The 18,671-nt window shown below is 43.8% G+C and overlaps 1 protein-coding gene across 4 annotated transcripts in view; it reads left to right on the plus strand.

Moving 5' to 3' along the window:
- Positions 1-17,896, plus strand: part of NSD1 (nuclear receptor binding SET domain protein 1) — a 176,466-nt gene extending 158,570 nt beyond the window's left edge. For all 4 annotated transcript variants that reach the window (XM_025387635.1, XM_025387633.1, XM_025387634.1 and 1 more), the window contains 5 exons: positions 184-300; positions 1,498-1,639; positions 6,548-6,654; positions 9,712-9,916; positions 11,559-17,896. In XM_025387635.1, the coding sequence (XP_025243420.1) occupies positions 184-300; positions 1,498-1,639; positions 6,548-6,654; positions 9,712-9,916; positions 11,559-13,186 (2,199 nt within the window). In that variant the 3' untranslated portion in view covers positions 13,187-17,896. The remainder of the gene's footprint in view (positions 1-183; positions 301-1,497; positions 1,640-6,547; positions 6,655-9,711; positions 9,917-11,558) is intronic.
- Positions 17,897-18,671: the final 775 nt, after the last annotated feature.

Consider the following 18,671-nt stretch of genomic DNA (forward strand, 5'->3'; position numbering starts at 1 on the left):
GAGTAAAGAGGTGTTTCTCATTATCAAATAGTTGGGAATCGTAAAGTAATTATATTGCATAAAATTATACTCATGTAATCTGCTTTGTAGAATCTGATGTTTTCATTAATTTTTTAAAAAATGTATAAATTTGGATACCAGTGTCCTTTTTGCCATTAAGTCAGGAGATGTTTCTTGTTCTAGGGTGAATTTGTGAATGAGTATGTGGGTGAGCTTATAGATGAAGAAGAATGCAGAGCTCGAATTCGCTATGCTCAAGAACACGATATCACTAATTTCTATATGCTCACCCTAGACAAAGTAAGTAATGGGAAGTGCTGTTTTCACTGTTACAAGATTGTAAAATTTGTGTTGTCCCAGCCATAGTATTTGTAGGCATGTAACACAGTTCCCAAGGCAGGATCTTCTCCCATACCCACTGGGATTGCTGGATTGGGGTTCTGGAGTAGGTAAGAGTGCTCATTTTCTGGGTATTCATGGCCAGAGGCAATACAGCTGTTTTTAGCATTGTTTTTGAACAACTTAATGAAAATTGGAGCTTATATCTTTGAGTATTCTACAGGATTACAAGTTTGAACTCAGAAAAGTACATAATTCTTTTTTATTTTATTTTACAGATTGAGAAAATTATTTGTTAAATATTTAACTATTTCACTGATAAGAACATGTACTTTTTTTTTTATTCTTTTGAGACAGTCTCGTTCTGTCACCCAAACTGGAGTACAGTGGCGTGATCTCGGCTCACTGCAACCTCTGCCTCCTGAGTTCAAGCGATTCTCATGCCTCATCCTCCCAAGTAGTTGGGACTACAGGCACCCACCACCCCGCCTGGCTACTTTTTTTATTTTTAGTAGAGACAGAGTTTCACTGTGTTGGCCAGGCTGGTCTCAAGCTCCTGACCTCACGTGATCCACCTGCCTCGGCCTCCCAAAGTGCTGGGATTACAGGCATGAGCCACCGCACCTGGCCTTAGTTTTTATAATAAAACCCTTTCTTGGTATTTACCTTTGTAAACATTTCTAATTGTGCGCTTAGGATTTGTGAGATCCTCACCTCCAGATATTCTGACCTTACTTTGGAATTGGAACTCTGCATTAGTATTTAAATCTTCTTAGGTGATTTCTAATGTGCATCTGGATTGAAACTACCTAAATAGAAAGTGGAACAAGCTGCTGTTTGCAGGGCAGTGGTCCTCAAACTTCAGTATAGTCAGAAACCTCTGGCGGCCTTGTTATATATAACACAGAATGCTACGCCCCAGAGTCTCTGCTTTAGTGTATTTGAAGCACAACCCAAGAATTTGAATGTCTAACAAATTGCCGAATGGTGACGGTGCTGGTCCAGAGATCACACTTTGAGAACCAAAGGTCTTTGAGATCTTTTCTCTGAGAGGTTCAATCTTTACAAATAGGAACTCCAGCTTATTAGAATAGTCCAATTTTAATCCGTAGCAGAGGTCTCAGGAAGTCTGATGTGTAGCTTCTTTTGGAATTCTAGGACCGAATCATTGATGCTGGTCCCAAAGGAAACTATGCTCGGTTCATGAATCATTGCTGCCAGCCCAACTGTGAGACACAGAAGTGGTCTGTGAACGGAGATACCCGTGTAGGCCTTTTTGCGCTAAGTGACATTAAAGCAGGTAAGAATCATTTCAGGATTCTGCAGCTGACATCTGAATTTCAGGGCTTTTGTTTTTTACAAACAGCTTCCTCAGATTATAATTTTAAACATTTTTATGTGTACCATTCTCTGGAATTAAGTTCATTTACATTTTTATGCAACCATCACCACCATCCATCTCCAGAACTCTTTTCATCTTCCCCTGCTAAAACTTTATACTCACTAAACACTAAGTCCCCATTGTTTTTCTTCACAGCCCCTGGCAACTGCCATTCTACTTTCTGTCTCTGAATTTGACTACTATATGTACTTCATATAAATGGACAATATTTGTCCTCTTGTGACCAGCTCATTTCATTCATTCATTGATTCATTTTTATTGTTTAGGGGACAGAGCCTTGCTCTGTTGCCCAGGCTGCAGTAGTACAATGGCACCATCACAGTTCACTGCAGCCTCGAACTGGGCTCAAGCAATCTTGCTGCCTCAACCTCCTGCGTAGCTAGGACTGTAGGCACATGTCCCCGTTCCCAGTTTTATTTTTATTTTTTTTGGTGGAGACAGAGTCTCGCTATGTTGCCATGGCTGGTCTGGAAATCCTGGGCTCAAGTGATCTTCCTGCCTCAGCCTCCCAAAGTGCTGGGATTACAGGCATGAGCAACCTTGCTTGACTTGGCTCATTTCATTTAGCACAATGTCTTCAGAACATGGATGGTTTTAATGGGACAAATTTTGACATTCATATGAACTTACCACTAATAGATTTGCTTTAGAAACTACTAGCTCTTCAGTCTCCTTTCTCACCTTTCCTTTCACAGTTGCTCTTCTACTTTATAAACCAAAGATTAATCTCTCACTCTTCCATATCTTATGGTTTATGGACCCAAGGCTATTTTAAAAATAAGCCACTGGGTGTGGTGGTGTATGCCTGTAGTCTCAGTTATTCAGGAGGCCGAGGCCAGAAATCGCTTGAGTTCAGGAGTTTGAGAAGCAGCCTGGGTAGTATAGTGAAACCTCTGACTCTTAAAAACACACACGCAAAACGACAAAAAACCCTCAACCTCTAGGATGTCAAAGAACAGGACCTTTGGAGAATTTACTGCTCTGTCATGGCTCACCTGGGTACTTGTCTCTCTAACGGGGTAGCGAGATGGTTGTAACCAGGACAAATAGTAAGAAGTTTATTTGAATCGAAAGTAAATCTGGTATGGCTGAGTGATTTGACAGTAAAGTTATGTGGTAGGTATTTTCCATAAATTAAAGGATCTTAATCTATAGCTTCAAGGTTTTGATACAATTATTTTGAACTATATACCTATGCATGTAACACCCTCCAAATTGCATGATCTTTTAAATATTAAAATTTGTATAAATGTACATTTTGAAATGTACAAGAAAGTATATGAATTTTCAAATTTAGTTTTGCAAGGATATGAGCAAAACAGTTAAAATCAGTCTCCTATACTCAAACTGGGATACAACTGGCCTAGGTAGTCTGTAATATACCATAGTGTAGTCTGATTACCATTGAAGCAGAAATCCCATTTGAACGTTCTGGAAGACCGTAGTTCTCCCTTGCTCAGTCACTGTTGTTGTCCTCAGGAAGCATTGATCAAGATAAAAGAATTAGAATGATGTTTGTTCAGATCTTAGTCTGTTTTTGTGTGTGTTTGTTTTTTGAGACAGTCTCGCTCTGTTGCGCAGGCTGGAGTGCAGTGGCATGATCTCGGCTCACTGAGACCTCCACCTCCTGGGTTCAAGCAATTCTCCTTCCTCAGCCTCTTAAGTAGCTGGGATTATAGGCATCCACCACCATGCCCGGCTATTTTTTGGTATTTTTTAGTAGAGACTCCTGACCTCAAGTGATCCGCCCACCTCAGCCTCCCAAAGTGTTAGAATTACAGGCGTGAACCACCGCGCCCAGCCTGTGTTTTAAATTTAATCTATGGGACTTCTCACACTCAGTGTATTTTTTTCTCTACAATTTAAATGTGTTGCCCAGGAGTCTTTTAGACTTTTTAGGTTGTGACAATTTTTAGATTTTAAAATTTGAGCCACTAGTTATTTTCCCCTGTTTTGTGTTTGTTTCTCGTAATGTTTTACATGATGACACCAAGGACACTTGAGCATCACTGTGCACTGCACTCTGCTTATTTGAGATTGGTTTTTAGTTGCTGATTTATTTCAAATTTTTGGAATGGGTGGCTTCAGAGTATATTGTTTAGATTTCTTCTTTGTAACCGGAGTAATTCAGTAAATGATATGGAATACCAGATACAATTCTAAGCGTATTATTTCATTTAAGCCTTGCAAAAGTGCTGTAAAGTAGGTGGTATTATACCTATGTTACTTTTATCCTTGGATGTCGCACCTCTCTCATTCTTTTCTCCCTTTTTCTCTCTAATCACCCCAGGGGTGGAGAGTTTCCTCTATATTAAATCAATATAAATATCATTCCTGTATAATAAATCAGTCACGATTTAGTTCTACTATGTCTGCTGAGTGCTGATAGTCCCATTCTTCTACTTAGAACCTGCAGTTCATATCCATGGGAATGCCCTCCTCTGCCATGTCTAGCCGCAAATTTCTCTTCTTTTTTTCCTGTGTTCATCAGCTCAGGTAGCTTGGTGTTGAAATTCTCAGACTTTGTTCCTCTCCTCACTTGGCTTTCAGTCTGCATAGGTTCAGGATGGGGAAAATGTGACAGGATGTGCTAAGTGACAGGCGGAGTGCCTGTTGGAGCTGAGGCCTTCATTCGACTTCCTGGGCCCTTCACATACCTGCAACTTACTGTCTCCCATGTGTTGTCCCATCCTTACTCTTATTTATCTCTTCTCTCATGTCCTTTGCCATGCTCAGTAACTGAAGATCCATCAAGGATTGCTGCATATTGGACTCTTTTCTAGAATGGTATCACTGTTTTACTTTATGAGCACTATACTTTCCGATTTAATTTAGCCTCTCTGTGATTATGCTTACATAGTATATGTCGGTGAGCAGCAAGTTACGGCAGGTATCCTGCTTTCTTTTATCTATGTATAAGGTAGAGCTGTATTATAAGCACGTCGTATCTACAAAAATTTAGTTACCTATTCATAAATCTTTTATTAAGAGAAAACAGGCCGGGCGCGGTGGCTCAAGCCTGTAATCCCAGCACTTTGGGAGGCCGAGACGGGTGGATCACGAGGTCAGGAGATCGAGGCCATCCTGGTGAACATGGTGAAACACCGTCTCTACTAAAAAATACAAAAAACTAGCCGGGCGAGGTGGCGGCGCCTGTAGTCCCAGCTACTCGGGAGGCTGAGGCAGGAGAATGGCGTGAACCCGGGAGGCGGAGCTTGCAGTGAGCTGAGATCCGGCCACTGCAACTCCAGCCCGGGAGACAGAGCGAGACTCCGTCTCAAAAAAAAAAAAAAAAGAGAAAACAGTGTGGGGCTGGGCACAGTGGCTAACGCCTATAATCCCAACACTTTGGGAAGCCGAGGTGGGAGGATCACTTTAGATCAGGAGTTTGAGACCAGCGTGGCCAACATGGTGAAACTCCATCTCTACTAAAAATACAAAAACTAGCCAGGCGTGGTGGCAGGCGCCTGTAATCCCAGCTACTCAGGAGGCTGAGGCAGGAGAATAGCTTGAACCCAGGAGGCAGAGGCTGCATTGAGCCGGGATCTCACCACTGCACTCCAGCCTGGGCGACAGAGCGAGACTCCGTCTCAAAAAAAAAAAAAAAGAAAAAGAAAAAGAAAAAGAAAAAAGGGGAAAAAAAAAACAGCATGAATTGAACCACCAAAGATTTAATCCAGTTAAGTTCAGTCATGAGGTGGGAAACATGACCCTCCTGTTACATTGGTCAGTCTCACTCAGTTCCTGCACGCTCCTTGTGGCATGAGCCTCTCATCAGACCATGAATAATTCTGCTATTCCTACAGCACAACCCCTAAGTTAGCTGCTTGGTATTTTGAATATACTTGAATAAAGAAATAATGAAAATAATGATTTCATTTAACATTAGATGAAAAACTATGTATATCAGTCTCACTGATAAAAGGCATGTCAGTCTGCAAAGGGAAATCTTAAGAGTTGACAATTTTTAATATGAATGGCGGTTACTTTATACATTAACTGTAAACTATTACCCCTGTGATAGGCAACCTCTTTACATATTTATATAAAATTCTTAGATTTGGTAGGCCTCTCATAACTGGCTTTTAGTTACGGGCTTTGAGTTTGAATGTTTATTTTATTTTCTCTCACAATTTTGATGTAATGGACTTTGACAGAAAGAAGACAGTTTGTCTGTTAATTTGAGTACCTTTTTTTAAAGTTTACAAATTAACTGCTATGTGCATTATGCCATATTGTCTCAATAAGCTTGTTAGAGTTCTCCATTTTAAAATGGGCTGCTCAGGGTTCAGATCACCCTGCTAAGGCTGTGACATAACTGGATCTACAATCAGTCTGTAATCTACAGATTTCTAGTGTTATTCTGTACTGAGATGCCTCTGTAGAGTGCTGCCAGGTAACATGTGTTCACCTGAGAACAGATAAACAAGTTTTCCTCATACTTTTATTCCCAGGGCCTGACACATTGATAAGTTGTTTTTTGTTTGTTTTGGTAATGAATTAACATATTTTGAATCTGAATGGTTAATAAACAAATGAAAAACAACTTGAGGTAATTAACACCTCTGTAGGAAGAGTTATCTTAAATATTACTTGTTAAGTTATTTAAGTTTTCTCTATTAAATTGTATAAGCTGATTATTAATAAGATTAGAATTTATTAAAATATAGGATTAGAGCTAAATCCTTTTTAAAAATTATTTTTAAAATTAATCTGTTCTCTTGGGAGTTGGTATCCTTTGTAATTAATACAGAAATAATGTAATTAAAACCACAGATATTAATATTTTCACGGTCTCTTATGCAGGCACTGAACTTACCTTCAACTACAACCTAGAATGTCTTGGGAATGGAAAGACTGTTTGCAAATGTGGAGCCCCGAACTGCAGTGGCTTCTTGGGTGTAAGGCCAAAGGTACCACCCTTCCAGACTTCTGCTTTGGGATTAGTGGTGCGGTCCTCCCTCCCTAACAGTGTTAGGGCAGTCTTCATTTTAAGAAGAAATTTCCTTTAAATTAATGACATTGAACCAGGCATGGTGGCTCATGCCTGTAATCCTAGTACTTTGGGAGGCCGAGGTGGGCGGATCACCTGAGGTCAGGAGTTCGAGACCAGCCTGGCCAACATGGTGAAACCCCATCTCTACTAAGAATAGAAAAATTAGCTGGGCCGTGGTCGCATGTGCCTGTAGTCCCAGCTACTCAGGAGGCTGAGGCAGGAGAATCCCTTGAACCCAGGAGGCAGAGATTGCAGTGATCTATCACACCACTGCAAGACTCCTTCTCAAAAAAAAAAAATAATAATTAATGACATTGAATAGGTGTTGATAGGGCCACTTGCAATTCACTAAGCATTCAGCTGATCAATTCAGTTACATAAGAGGTTTTTGGGGATGTTGTTGAAGTGTTTTGCGCCATCTGACTTTAATTGGTGATACTTTTCTAACTAATAATGCTGTGAAATAGGACCTTATAAAGAAGGTTAGTTACCTCCCTCGTCTTGATCTCACATCTCCTAATAAGCCACATGGACTCGGTTTATCTGTGTCTGTCCCTGTCTTTCTCTCACTTTTTCTCTTTCTGAAGATACCAAAAAATCTGCAGAAATGTAGTGTAACATCATAGATAAAAGTAGCACTCTTAATCTCACCATTATAACAAAGTATAAGCATTGTTGTGTCTTCCTGTTTTTTTACTGTGTACTTTCTGAATAATTGAATTCTATTCTAATTCTGTAACTGTTAAGTATCATTTCCATGTCTGTAGTCTCCTTTTCTTATTTATTTATTTATTTATTTATTTTATTTATTTTTTTTTTTTTGAGATGGAGTCTTGCTCTATCGCCCAGGCTGGAGTGCAGTGGCGTGATCTCGGCTCACTGCAAGCTCCACCTCCCGGGTTCACGCCATTCTCCTGCCTCAGCCTCCCGAGTAGCTGGGACTACAGGGGCCCGCCACCACTCCTGGCTAATTTTTTGTATTTTTAGTAGAGACAGGGTTTCACCGTGTTAGCCAGGTTGGTCTCGATCTCCTAAACTCGTGATCTGCTCACCTCAGCCTCCCAAAGTGCTGGGATTACAGGCATGAGCCACCGTGCCCGGCCCTCATATTTTTTTTTTTTTTTAAGTCCTTGCTGATCATTTTTAGTGACTGTCTTAATTTTTTTATATAATGGATGGACATACTAGATGAACATCTGGATGCTTCAAGATTCCTCTATCATAAGTAATAGCATCATGAAAATAGAGGTTTAATTTTGATGGCAAATAAACTATGTAGTGACTTCAATTGAGTATGTTCCATATGCCTTTTTGATTGTGAAGCTCAGCATTAAAAACTGAAAAATGCAAATTAACATAGAAGCCTTACCAGTAAGAAAAGAGTAAATAATTTTTTTTTTGAGACGGAGTCTCACTCTGTTGCCCAGGCTGAAGTGCAATGGTGTGATCTCAGCTCACTGTAACCTCCACCTCCCAGGTTCAAGTGATTCTCCTGCCTCAGCCTCCCGAGTAGCTGGGATTACAGGTGCCTGCCACCACACCTGGCTAATTGTTTGTATTTTTAGTGGAGACGGGGTTTCACCATGTTGGCCAGGCTGGTCTCAAACTCCTGACCTCAGGTGATACACCTGCCTCAGCCTCCCAAAGTACTGGGATTACAGGCGTGAGCCACTGCGGCCGGCCAGAAAAGAGTAAATAATTTTGATCAATAGTGTGAAAATGAAGAGCACTCAATGATCGTTTTCAAATCTTGTTAAATAAGGAGAATCACCTCTATATTATATTGGGTTTTATTTTGATTTTGTTTAGTTTGGTTGGTTTAACGTTATTGTTCCTTGAGATGTTTGTTAACTTGTTTCCTATAAGTTAAAACAGTAACTGAGTTTAATCCGTACTTAGTGGTGTTAAGTGTACTGCAGATGTCAGTTTCTGCGTCCTCGATGTCTGCATAGGATAGCATTTCACAGGAGTCAGTGAGAGGTAGATGCTAGAGCAGAAACTGAGAAATGAGAGATCACTGTGTGCTTTTAGTGTAGACACTGGTCTGTCAGAATAGGATGGACCTCCATTAAGCCTTACAGATTGGTCCTAGATGTTTCTGGGTTAAAATGAAGATTGTGATAAGAAGATTTGGTGACCAAGGGTGGGCTGCAGGGAACAAAGAGAGGACATCTGCTGGCTCTTCCGAGGAGTAGTGCACATGAAGCTAATTTGACTTGATGCATAGTCTTGTTGTCGGCAGGGACCATGAATTAACTTTTTTGTGTCTTAACACATTGCTCATAGTAAGTTCAGTTATGCTTTGTTGAATGAACGAGAAATAGGCATGTTTACACACACACAGAAGTCTTCTTTAGTTTTGGAAGTAGACAAATATAAAAGTGAAACTTTGGCCAGGTGTGGTGGCTCACACCTGTAATCCTAGCACTTTAGGAGGCCAAAGCGGACGGGTCATGAGGTCAGGAGTTCGAGACCAGCCTGACCAACATGCTGAAACCCAGTCTCTACTAAAAATACAAAAATTAGCCAGGCGTGGCAGCGGGCGCCTGTAATCTCAGCTACTCAGGAGGCTGAGGCAGGAGAATTGCTTGAACCTAGCAGGCGGAGGTTGCAGTGAGCCGAGATCACGCCATTGCACTCCAGCCTAGGCAACAGACCAAGACTCCGTCTCGAAACATAAAATAATTAGTTAATAAAACTTATAAAAGGCATGACATTTAACACCAGCCTTATGTATCAGCAAAAACACAACGATTTTTGTCTTCTGTTTTGTTCAGGTGGCAGGAGTAGTTGATACAAAAGTGGTAATTATTGCTACGTATCTGTGATGTACCAGGTACCTTTCCTGCATTTTATCTTCATGACAATTGCTTTTCCCAGAGAAGAGAATGAGGCTCAGAGAGGATAGTTAACCTGGTTAAGATTGGTACTAATGTGTTGACAGAATGCTGACTGTTCAATATCTGACCTGTAGAATCAACCCATTGCCACGGAAGAAAAGTCAAAGAAATTCAAGAAGAAGCAACAGGGGAAGCGCAGGACCCAGGGTGAAATCACAAAGGAGCGGGAAGATGAGTGTTTTAGTTGTGGTGATGCCGGCCAGCTCGTCTCCTGCAAGAAGCCAGGCTGCCCAAAAGTTTACCATGCAGACTGTCTCAATCTGACTAAGCGACCAGCAGGTTGGTGCCAAAATCCATTCTCTCCATCATACTCAGGGTCTCATGCCATGTGCATCAGCCTTGAAGAAAGTGCCATTTGGTCTTCCCTTGCATAATTTTGAGGGCTATGGTCTATTTTCTCATTCTGGAAATAATGAAAACAAAGGCTTAGAATTCTTAGTTATGAAGAATGGAACAGCAATGCACTTGATGTGTTTCAAGTCCTTTACTTACATTTATGTTATTTCATCCCCCTAGCAACCCATAATGGTTGGTTTTCTTCCATAGTGCATGTGAAGAAACAGAATTAGGATAGGTGAAGTGACATTTCACACATAGATCCAGGAGCTGGATTGAGAGCTGGGTTTTTTACTCCAAGACTATTCAATCATGTTGCCTTTCTAGAGAAAGAAAGATTGACATAGTAAAGCCTTTAGGTGGTTCTAGTCACTGAGAGATGGATTGCCACCATTTTAGCACTTTCTACCTTGCTCCCCTACGCCTAGTGTGGTCTCCCCCCATGCAGAGTAGACTGTTTTCCTCTAAAGGAGATGTGATTGTATCAGTTAATACATGAGAAAGCTGCTCAGGTGGATGTGGTACCCAGGAAATTTGTAGTTGAAGAAATTGAGAACCTTTGAGTAGTGATTTAGGGTTAGAGGATTTTAGGGATTTGGATATGCCGTCTATTTTAATGGACAAAAAAAGAGAAACCAGTAGGGAGCTGTTCCAGGGTGAGGAGATTATACATTACTAGTGACCTGCTTCCAAGAATTGCAGAAGGTTAAGAACTTTGGGGTATAAGTAAAAGGAATTTGTCTCCAAATTGGCTTTCCTTCAGTGTATATTGGACAGAGTCATGAAGTAAAAGAAACTGAGATAGAATGAGGGCAAGGCCATCACATTGACCTGTCAGTGCCAGGAAGTAGAATTGTTTCAGAATCAACTGCTCAGGGTCGTCACTGGCACAGGCTGTGATCGAACCAGTCTTGCCTATGTGCCAGGAGTGGGAGCTGGTGTAGTTGATTTGAAGGTGGAAACACTGTCCCTGGTCCAAGACTCAGGTTTCATGAAATGTGGGGAGGCAGATAAAAGCTTAGGTCAGCTTTGGGTCTTTTCTACTGATTCCATGTAAACAACATATAATCTGCTGTGCTGGTCTCAAGACTTAGAACAAAGGTAAATCTTCCATTTTTCATAATTTTATATCTTTTCTATTACTGTTAATAAGCAAATAAGCAGGAATCTAAATAGCCAGGATATTTCTCTTTGAGTTGCTTATTTCAAAGCTGTATAGTACAAATGGAGATTGCAAAAATATGAAAGTAGTATCTTAAGTTTCATGTAAAAGAAACTTTATGTTGTCCCTGCCCCCCACCTCCTTGCTGGAAATAGTCATAGAAATACCGATTTACTCCTCTGCTTGTATATTTAGTTGATAGTAGTTGCTATTTGATAATTCGCTGTTACTTTATGTATTCTGTGCAGAAAAAGAAGCTGGAATTCTGGGGCAAGAGGTGGCTGGTGAGTGGCATAAGCTCTCTGAACCAGGGGCAGTGTGAAGGAAGGTCATCATCCACATGTTCGGACTGTAGCATAGCCATGGCCCATGTGATATATATCTCTTTTTTCCTAAACTTTTGTTTTACTTCTGTGTTTTCAGGGAAATGGGAATGTCCGTGGCATCAGTGTGACATCTGTGGGAAGGAAGCAGCCTCCTTCTGTGAGATGTGCCCCAGCTCCTTTTGTAAGCAGCATCGAGAAGGGATGCTTTTCATTTCCAAACTGGATGGGCGTCTGTCTTGTACTGAACATGACCCCTGTGGGCCCAATCCTCTGGAACCTGGGGAGATCCGTGAGTATGTGCCTCCCCCAGTACCGCTGCCTCCAGGGCCAAGCACTCACCTGGCAGAGCAATCAACAGGAATGGCTGCTCAGGCACCCAAAATGTCAGATAAACCTCCTGCTGACACCAACCAGACGCTGTCGCTCTCCAAAAAAGCTCTGGCAGGGACTTGTCAGAGGCCACTGCTACCTGAAAGACCTCTTGAGAGAACTGACTCCAGGTCCCAACCTTTAGATAAGGTCAGAGACCTTGCTGGGTCAGGGACCAAATCCCAATCCTTGGTTTCCAGCCAGAGGCCACTGGACAGGCAACCAGCAGTGGCAGGACCAAGACCCCAGCTAAGCGACAAACCCTCTCCAGTGACCAGCCCAAGCTCCTCACCCTCAGTCAGGTCCCAACCACTGGAAAGACCTCTGGGGACGGCTGACCCAAGGCTGGATAAATCCATAGGTGCTGCCAGCCCAAGGCCCCAGTCACTGGAGAAAACCCCAGTTCCCACTGGCCTGAGACTTCCGCCGCCAGACAGACTGCTCATTACCAGCAGTCCCAAACCCCAGACTTCAGACAGGCCCCCTGACAAACCCCATGCCTCTTTGTCCCAGAGACTCCCGCCTCCTGAGAAAGTACTGTCAGCTGTGGTCCAGACCCTTGTAGCTAAAGAAAAAGCACTGAGGCCTGTGGACCAGAATACTCAGTCAAAAAATAGAGCTGCTTTGGTGATGGATCTCATAGACCTAACTCCTCGCCAGAAGGAGCGGGCAGCTTCACCTCATGAGGTCACACCACAGGCTGATGAGAAGATGCCAGTGTTGGAGTCGAGTTCATGGCCTGCCAGCAAAGGTCTGGGGCATATGCCGAGAGCTGTTGAGAAAGGCAGTGTGTCAGATCCTCTTCAGACATCTGGGAAAGTAGCAGCCCATTCAGAGGACCCCTGGCAAGCTGTTAAATCATTCACCCAGGCCAGACTTCTTTCTCAGCCTCCTGCCAAGGCTTTTTTATATGAGCCAACAACTCAGGCCTCAGGAAGAGCTCCTGCAGGGACTGAGCAGACCCCAGGGCCTCTTAGCCAAGTCCCGGGCCTGGTGAAGCAGGCGAAGCAGATGGTCGGAGGCCAGCAACTACCTGCACTTGCCGCCAGGAGTGGGCAGTCCTTTAGGTCTCTCGGGAAGGCCCCAGCCTCCCTCCCCACTGAAGAAAAGAAGTTGGTAACCACAGAGCAAAGTCCCTGGGCCCTGGGAAAAGCCTCATCACGGGCAGGGCTCTGGCCCATAGTGGCTGGACAGACACTGGCACAGTCTTGCTGGTCTCCTGGGAGCACACAGACATTGGCACAGACTTGCTGGTCTCTTGGAAGAGGGCAAGACCCCAAACCAGAGCAAAATACACTTCCAGCTCTTAACCAGGCTCCTTCCACTCACAAGTGTGCAGAATCAGAACAGAAGTAATACCAATCAATGTCACATGAACAAACAAGATGCCCCCAGGGTACCATTTGGGGAGGGGAAATCTTTTCTTTCTTTCTCCCTTTAAGAAAAACCAGATCTGCCCCCAACACTTTCCCACTGTTATTCTTTCCTCATATCCCAACACTCAGAACTCTTGTGACATTAGCCAGTGGGGGCTTATGGTTGTGTGAACCATGTTTGAAAATCCAGTGGGCCCCAACCAAGGAGACAGACAAACTTGGGTCTCTTTCCCCCAACTTTTCCACATGGTCATCGTGAAATAAAAAGTCCACTCTGGAGTCAAGTATGGAATTCAATTCCGCTGGTCAGGTTGGAAGGTATAGGGGCTCTCAAAGCGATTTCCCCAACCAGACAGAGCCCCACTGAGGGGCTAGGAACCCTCGGGAGAAAATGGTGTTCTTTCAAATCAGTGGCGATTTCCTGAGCATTCACGTGTTCTAGGCCGGGTGCTAGTCACTGATGAGAGATACAGAGGTAAATCAGGCCTCATCCCTGTGAGCCTGGATTCCAAGGCTTTCAGGAACCTTTGACCGGGAAGTAACAGGAAGTGCTGAGGGGCTCTGGAGTTTTAGACTCAGTTTGAAATGTCCTTTGTGGCACCAGAAGTGGTTATGTTGAGGAAGTGTCTCTTGGCTGGGATGTGCATGGGTGCGTGCTGCATTGAGGCCAAGCGAGGCTGTTGGCTGGGGTAGCCGCTGCTGCGTTTGTCTGGGCTGTGCAGAGTCTGAAGATCACTCCTTGGAGGAGCAGGTGGTCGGGGGGAGTTGGGCTCTGTGCGAATGTAGATTTCCAGCAGTGGAAGAAGGCATTTGGCAAGCTTCTCTTTCTTTGCTTTTGTTTCTACCTATTTTTCTCTTTGTACATGAATCCACCCCATCCCTATTTCCCTAAAACACTCAGGTGCTTTCAGATTTCAGAGCCTCGGGCAGTGGACATAGGGAATCTCTGGCAAGCTCTGAGCTAGACACACCAGCTTCAGGAAGAGTACCAGCTCCTGATGGGAAACTTCTTTTCCCCAATCCTTTTCCCTCCTGAGTGGAGGGAGTCCTCTTCTTCGCCTCCCTGAGAATTGCTGTGCTCTGTATGAAGAGCACCTGCCTGCTGACTTAGCTCAAAGGCAAGCCAGAACCCTTCCCTGAAGACTGGTGAGAGGTGATGTTTAGAGCAACGTCCAGGCTAAGAGATGACTCCTAATAACTGCTGATTATCTGTTACTGCTGCCCTGAGCTGGGGCCCAAGGGCTGGGAAATCTGTTGGTGCTACCCTGCCCTACCATTCACCCAGCTCACAGACTGCCAACAGTAAGTACTGTTTGGCTAGTTTCCTCCCACTTACCTACCCCTCCTTTGTCCTTAGACCAACATGTTTACCTCTCTGCTTTGCCAACTTAGCCAGCAGGCCATCCCCTGGCCCTAACGTCTCCTGGCCATTATCTCTTAGTTATGGCTCTCACGTTCTCAACAGGATTCCGTATTTGGTCCCAATTTCCTCAAGTTCTTATTGAGGTTACTCCCATCAATTCCACAGTGGGAACAATAGTTATTATAGAAGCATTTGCGCTTTATCTAAAGATTAAAAACAGAATCTGCTTTTATTTCCCAAAGTCTGTCTCTGAGGTTGAGACACTTGAACTCAGGCAGAGGGACGAGGCTGGGCAGGGCTGTCCTGAGTTTAGGGGCCTATCCCTGCATTTCACTGAGACCTCGGAATCTCCTCTGTGAATTCCACCTGCCTAGTTCTCCCCTTTCATCCTCTCTCTCTTCCCACATCATCAAAGAGGAAAAGCTCTTTGTTCAAAAGGAAGAGAAAACGTAAAGCATCTTATTTTCTTTTAAAAGAATTTTAAACCATGAAAAAGATATTTTTAAAGAAATTCACCCAGAACATTAAAGTTCATTATATTAAGTATTTATCATGTGTGAGAATAATAAGTATATAACTGCAGCTAGTAGGTCCCTTTCCCTAATCTTTTAGGTCATATGAGTAGGGTTTGCTTGGTGCCAGTCCTGTGCCCTTTTCTCTCCAGTCATCTGTAGTTGTGATCAGAAAAAGATATCTGCACTGCACTGTCAGAGTCTCCTTTCACTATGTTGTGTGTTAAATTACCGTAGCTCTTTGTTTCATGAAATAAACTGTGAATTTGGGGTGGGGCGGGGGGGAGGGCGTGCAGGCCATGTAAAAATTTTCAGTGGAGAAGTTTGATCCTAAAGTAGCTTCTCTAAAGTAGGCTTTGGTAGGTAATCAACTTGACAGCAGTCTAGATGTCTCACAGGACAGGAGGGAGTAAGGGAAAGGGGCCATGATTGGCTGCTTTGTGGTTTTGTTTTGGTTCTTTCCATTCTCCGCCATTCACTGGAGGCTTCATTCCAGACCTGCCTGGGAAAACAGCTTCTGAGCCATTTTGGGGAGCAGTTCTTCATCTGAATGGATGGACATCTGGGCTTCCTTCAAGGGCCATTGAATGGAAACTGGAAAACCATTGGAAACTAGAAATTTGATCTATTGGACCCACCAATAGCAGCATCTGATACTAGATTGTTAAAATCATGAAAGCAGTCACTATCCAATTAGAAGCAGAGTCAGAACAACTGTTAGGAAATGTGACTCTTGGATGAAGGTGGGGAGGGAGTGGCCTTGCCAGCCCTGTGGGATGTCTCCTGAAACTTGTAATAAGACCCCTTTTCCAAGGGGATGTGAATTGGAGTGAAAAGGAAATCTTTCATCTTAGAAAACTTCTGGTCCTTATGCAGGATGGTATTTGGGTATGTGCTTGGAAATTGAGATCTCAAGAGTGTTTGCCTTGGAGCCAGCTCCCCAGGAAGCCTTTTCCAGGGACAAGGCAAAGGTTGAAATGCTCCATAGGTAGCTAGAAAGCCAATACATTTCCTAGCCCTGCTAAGTCAGAAAAAGATTATGAAAAATGTTGAAATTTACATTCAAAGCCTCATTTGCTTCTCTTGCTGGAGCCAACCCAGTCTAATAGCAAAATAGCTGTCATTGATACAGACACATCCTCATTTTTAAACGTCTGCTTTACCCTGTTACTGAGTTTGAGATGACTTAAATCACTGTGTTGACCGTCTTCTGAACCAAATCTTTAGCATTGATGAAAATAGTTATTTTATTCTTTACATTCTTCACCCCACACTATGGTCAGGGCATGAAACATCCTGTTGATCCTTCCCAGGCTCGGCACTGTCTGCTCACTGGAGCTGGACTCCCAGGTTGTAATTCTAATGTTGCCTCCTGAGAACAGAATGGCAGAAGGTTTGGTCCTTGCAGCTTCCCCCATAGGGAGTAATGAGGACAGTGTGAAACTTGGATAGGTTTTACCCTTAGTTCCTATAAGGCAGATTTTCCTAAGGTTTTAAAAATGATACTGTCATCCTCTTGGGGTTTGTCAGCCAGGTTAGAGGAGCCCAGTGTCCCAGCCTCTCCGAGATCATGGCAGAGAAGGAGCTGCCTCCAGCCCCTTTTTTGCTGAGTCTCATTTGAGCGGTTCCATGTGTAGACATTCCAGGTCACTGCTTGGTAGCTGCTGTGGGAGGCTGTCATTGGCTATGACCAGTTAGTTCTCAGCTGAGCTTCCTAGGGCCAGTGCAACAGGGCCAGAGGCTGCTATAGTGTAAATTGAAATAAGAATAGACCATTGTTTTGTACACACACAAAAAACGTAATGATGGTGCTAATTTCACGGTATAAATAAGCACTGCCAAGGGTTGAGGGACTGGCAGCTCAAGAAACCCGGGTTCCTGTTTGGGAGGAGATTTTATGTAGAAAAGTTGCTTTGAGGCTTTGTTAAAAGTGGGGAGAAGGAAGATCCTCAGTGAAGCCTGCACCCAACCCTGGAGTGGCCCAGTGCAATCCAGAGGTGGAAGAGATCCTGTATCCAGGTGAAGGTGGCCATTGAGTTTCTCAGGGCTGGGGCCACCTTGTCCATAGCCTCCGTCCACACTGCCTGGAGCAGGTTAGAGAGCTCTGGTTGTTGGGTCTTCCTCAGCTCCCTTCTGCCCCTCTCTACCTCTTCCACTCACGGAAGCACCTCTACTGCTTATGAAGATTAAGGGTAATATTTTCTAAGGAAGTGGAAATAATTAAACTAGAAATCCACAACCTCGGAAGAAGTGTTTCGAGTTTAACATGCGCTGTTTCTGCTTATGTGGTTCCTTCTCTAGAGCTGCTTTCCCATGACCTTCAAAACACCAGGTTATTGTGGGGCTTCAGATGTAAGGTCCTGGAAGTTAAGCAAAGTTTTGTGGACAAGAGATGGGCACAGAGAGTAGAAGCAGAAATAAATGGTTCTAGTGTTTTCAACTTCCAGGGTTGGGGCAGGCCAGAGCAAGGCGGTCTCATCGAGGTGGGTGCTACCTGTGTGTGTGTAGATCAGTGTGCTGAAGGTGGGGAGGGCAGCACACAGCAGCTCATGGCAGAGCCGCCTCCTAGGTCTTGGCAAAGAGGCAAGCTGATAGACATCTATCTATATTGTTAAGAAAGGGGTTGGGGGGATCAGCCAAGGTCCATCATTGTTTTTTTGCCCCCCCCCCCCCACCCCCATAGATTGTCAGCTGTAAGTGAAACTCCTAGTGAAAAAGAGGGGAGCCCTGTGTTAGGAGTCCCCATAAACATGTACTGTAATTCTTTGTATATAGAAAAAAATTTACTGTAAAGTAAAGTTTAACTTTACTCATATATGGCCCTTGCCCTGTGTTTTGTTTTATTGGCTGTGGGGAGTTGTAGTCTAACAGGAGGGAGGATTGTTTGGGGTGAGAGCAGAAGCCAGCCCGAGATAGTACCCGGTGCAGTGGGGGCAGGGATACTGTGGAGCTAAGCCCTACCTATGCACGTCATGGGAGTAGTGTGTTTCCTCCCAGCAGCCACAGGGCTGCCCAAGCCTCTTTCTCTCCTGTTGGGAGTGGCTGGTGTCAGTTTCAGTCTGCCTCCACAGGAAGCCCCATCACTCATGAAGGAAGGGCAGTTTGAGGAATTGGTTTTTAAAAAGGAAGTGGAACCAAAGCACTTTCTGAGTGAGTCTGTCCATGTTGGCTAAGTTATACAGTCTTCCAAGGCAGTTGCTGGCCACTGCGGAGGACTCAGCCCAGGCCTAAATAAAGGCAGGAAAGCAGAGGCAGAGGATAAACTATAAGGCAAAGCCCCTGGCCTGGGGCCACACCCTCCATACCGGAAAGGGCTGCAATAAATTTCCTTCTGGTTGAATAGCAAGTGTCAGCCCTGTTTACAATAACACCTGATTCCTCAGAAATATCTGGATCTTCAAGGCTTAAGACTGGGGAAAACTTGGAGTTTGCTTCCCTTTGTGACCTAGTCCTGAACTTCCTGCCCTTTCAGCAAAAAGTGCTTGGGAAGATTGGGAAAAACATTTAGTACTAGAATTACTCTTCACTTCACAATGCTTGGGCTGCACAGGAGTCACCTTATTTTACAGATGAGAAACTCAAGGTGAGAG

The sequence above is a fragment of the Theropithecus gelada genome, chromosome 6 (genome assembly GCF_003255815.1).
Source record: "Theropithecus gelada isolate Dixy chromosome 6, Tgel_1.0, whole genome shotgun sequence".
NCBI classification, from domain to species: Eukaryota; Metazoa; Chordata; class Mammalia; order Primates; family Cercopithecidae; genus Theropithecus; species Theropithecus gelada.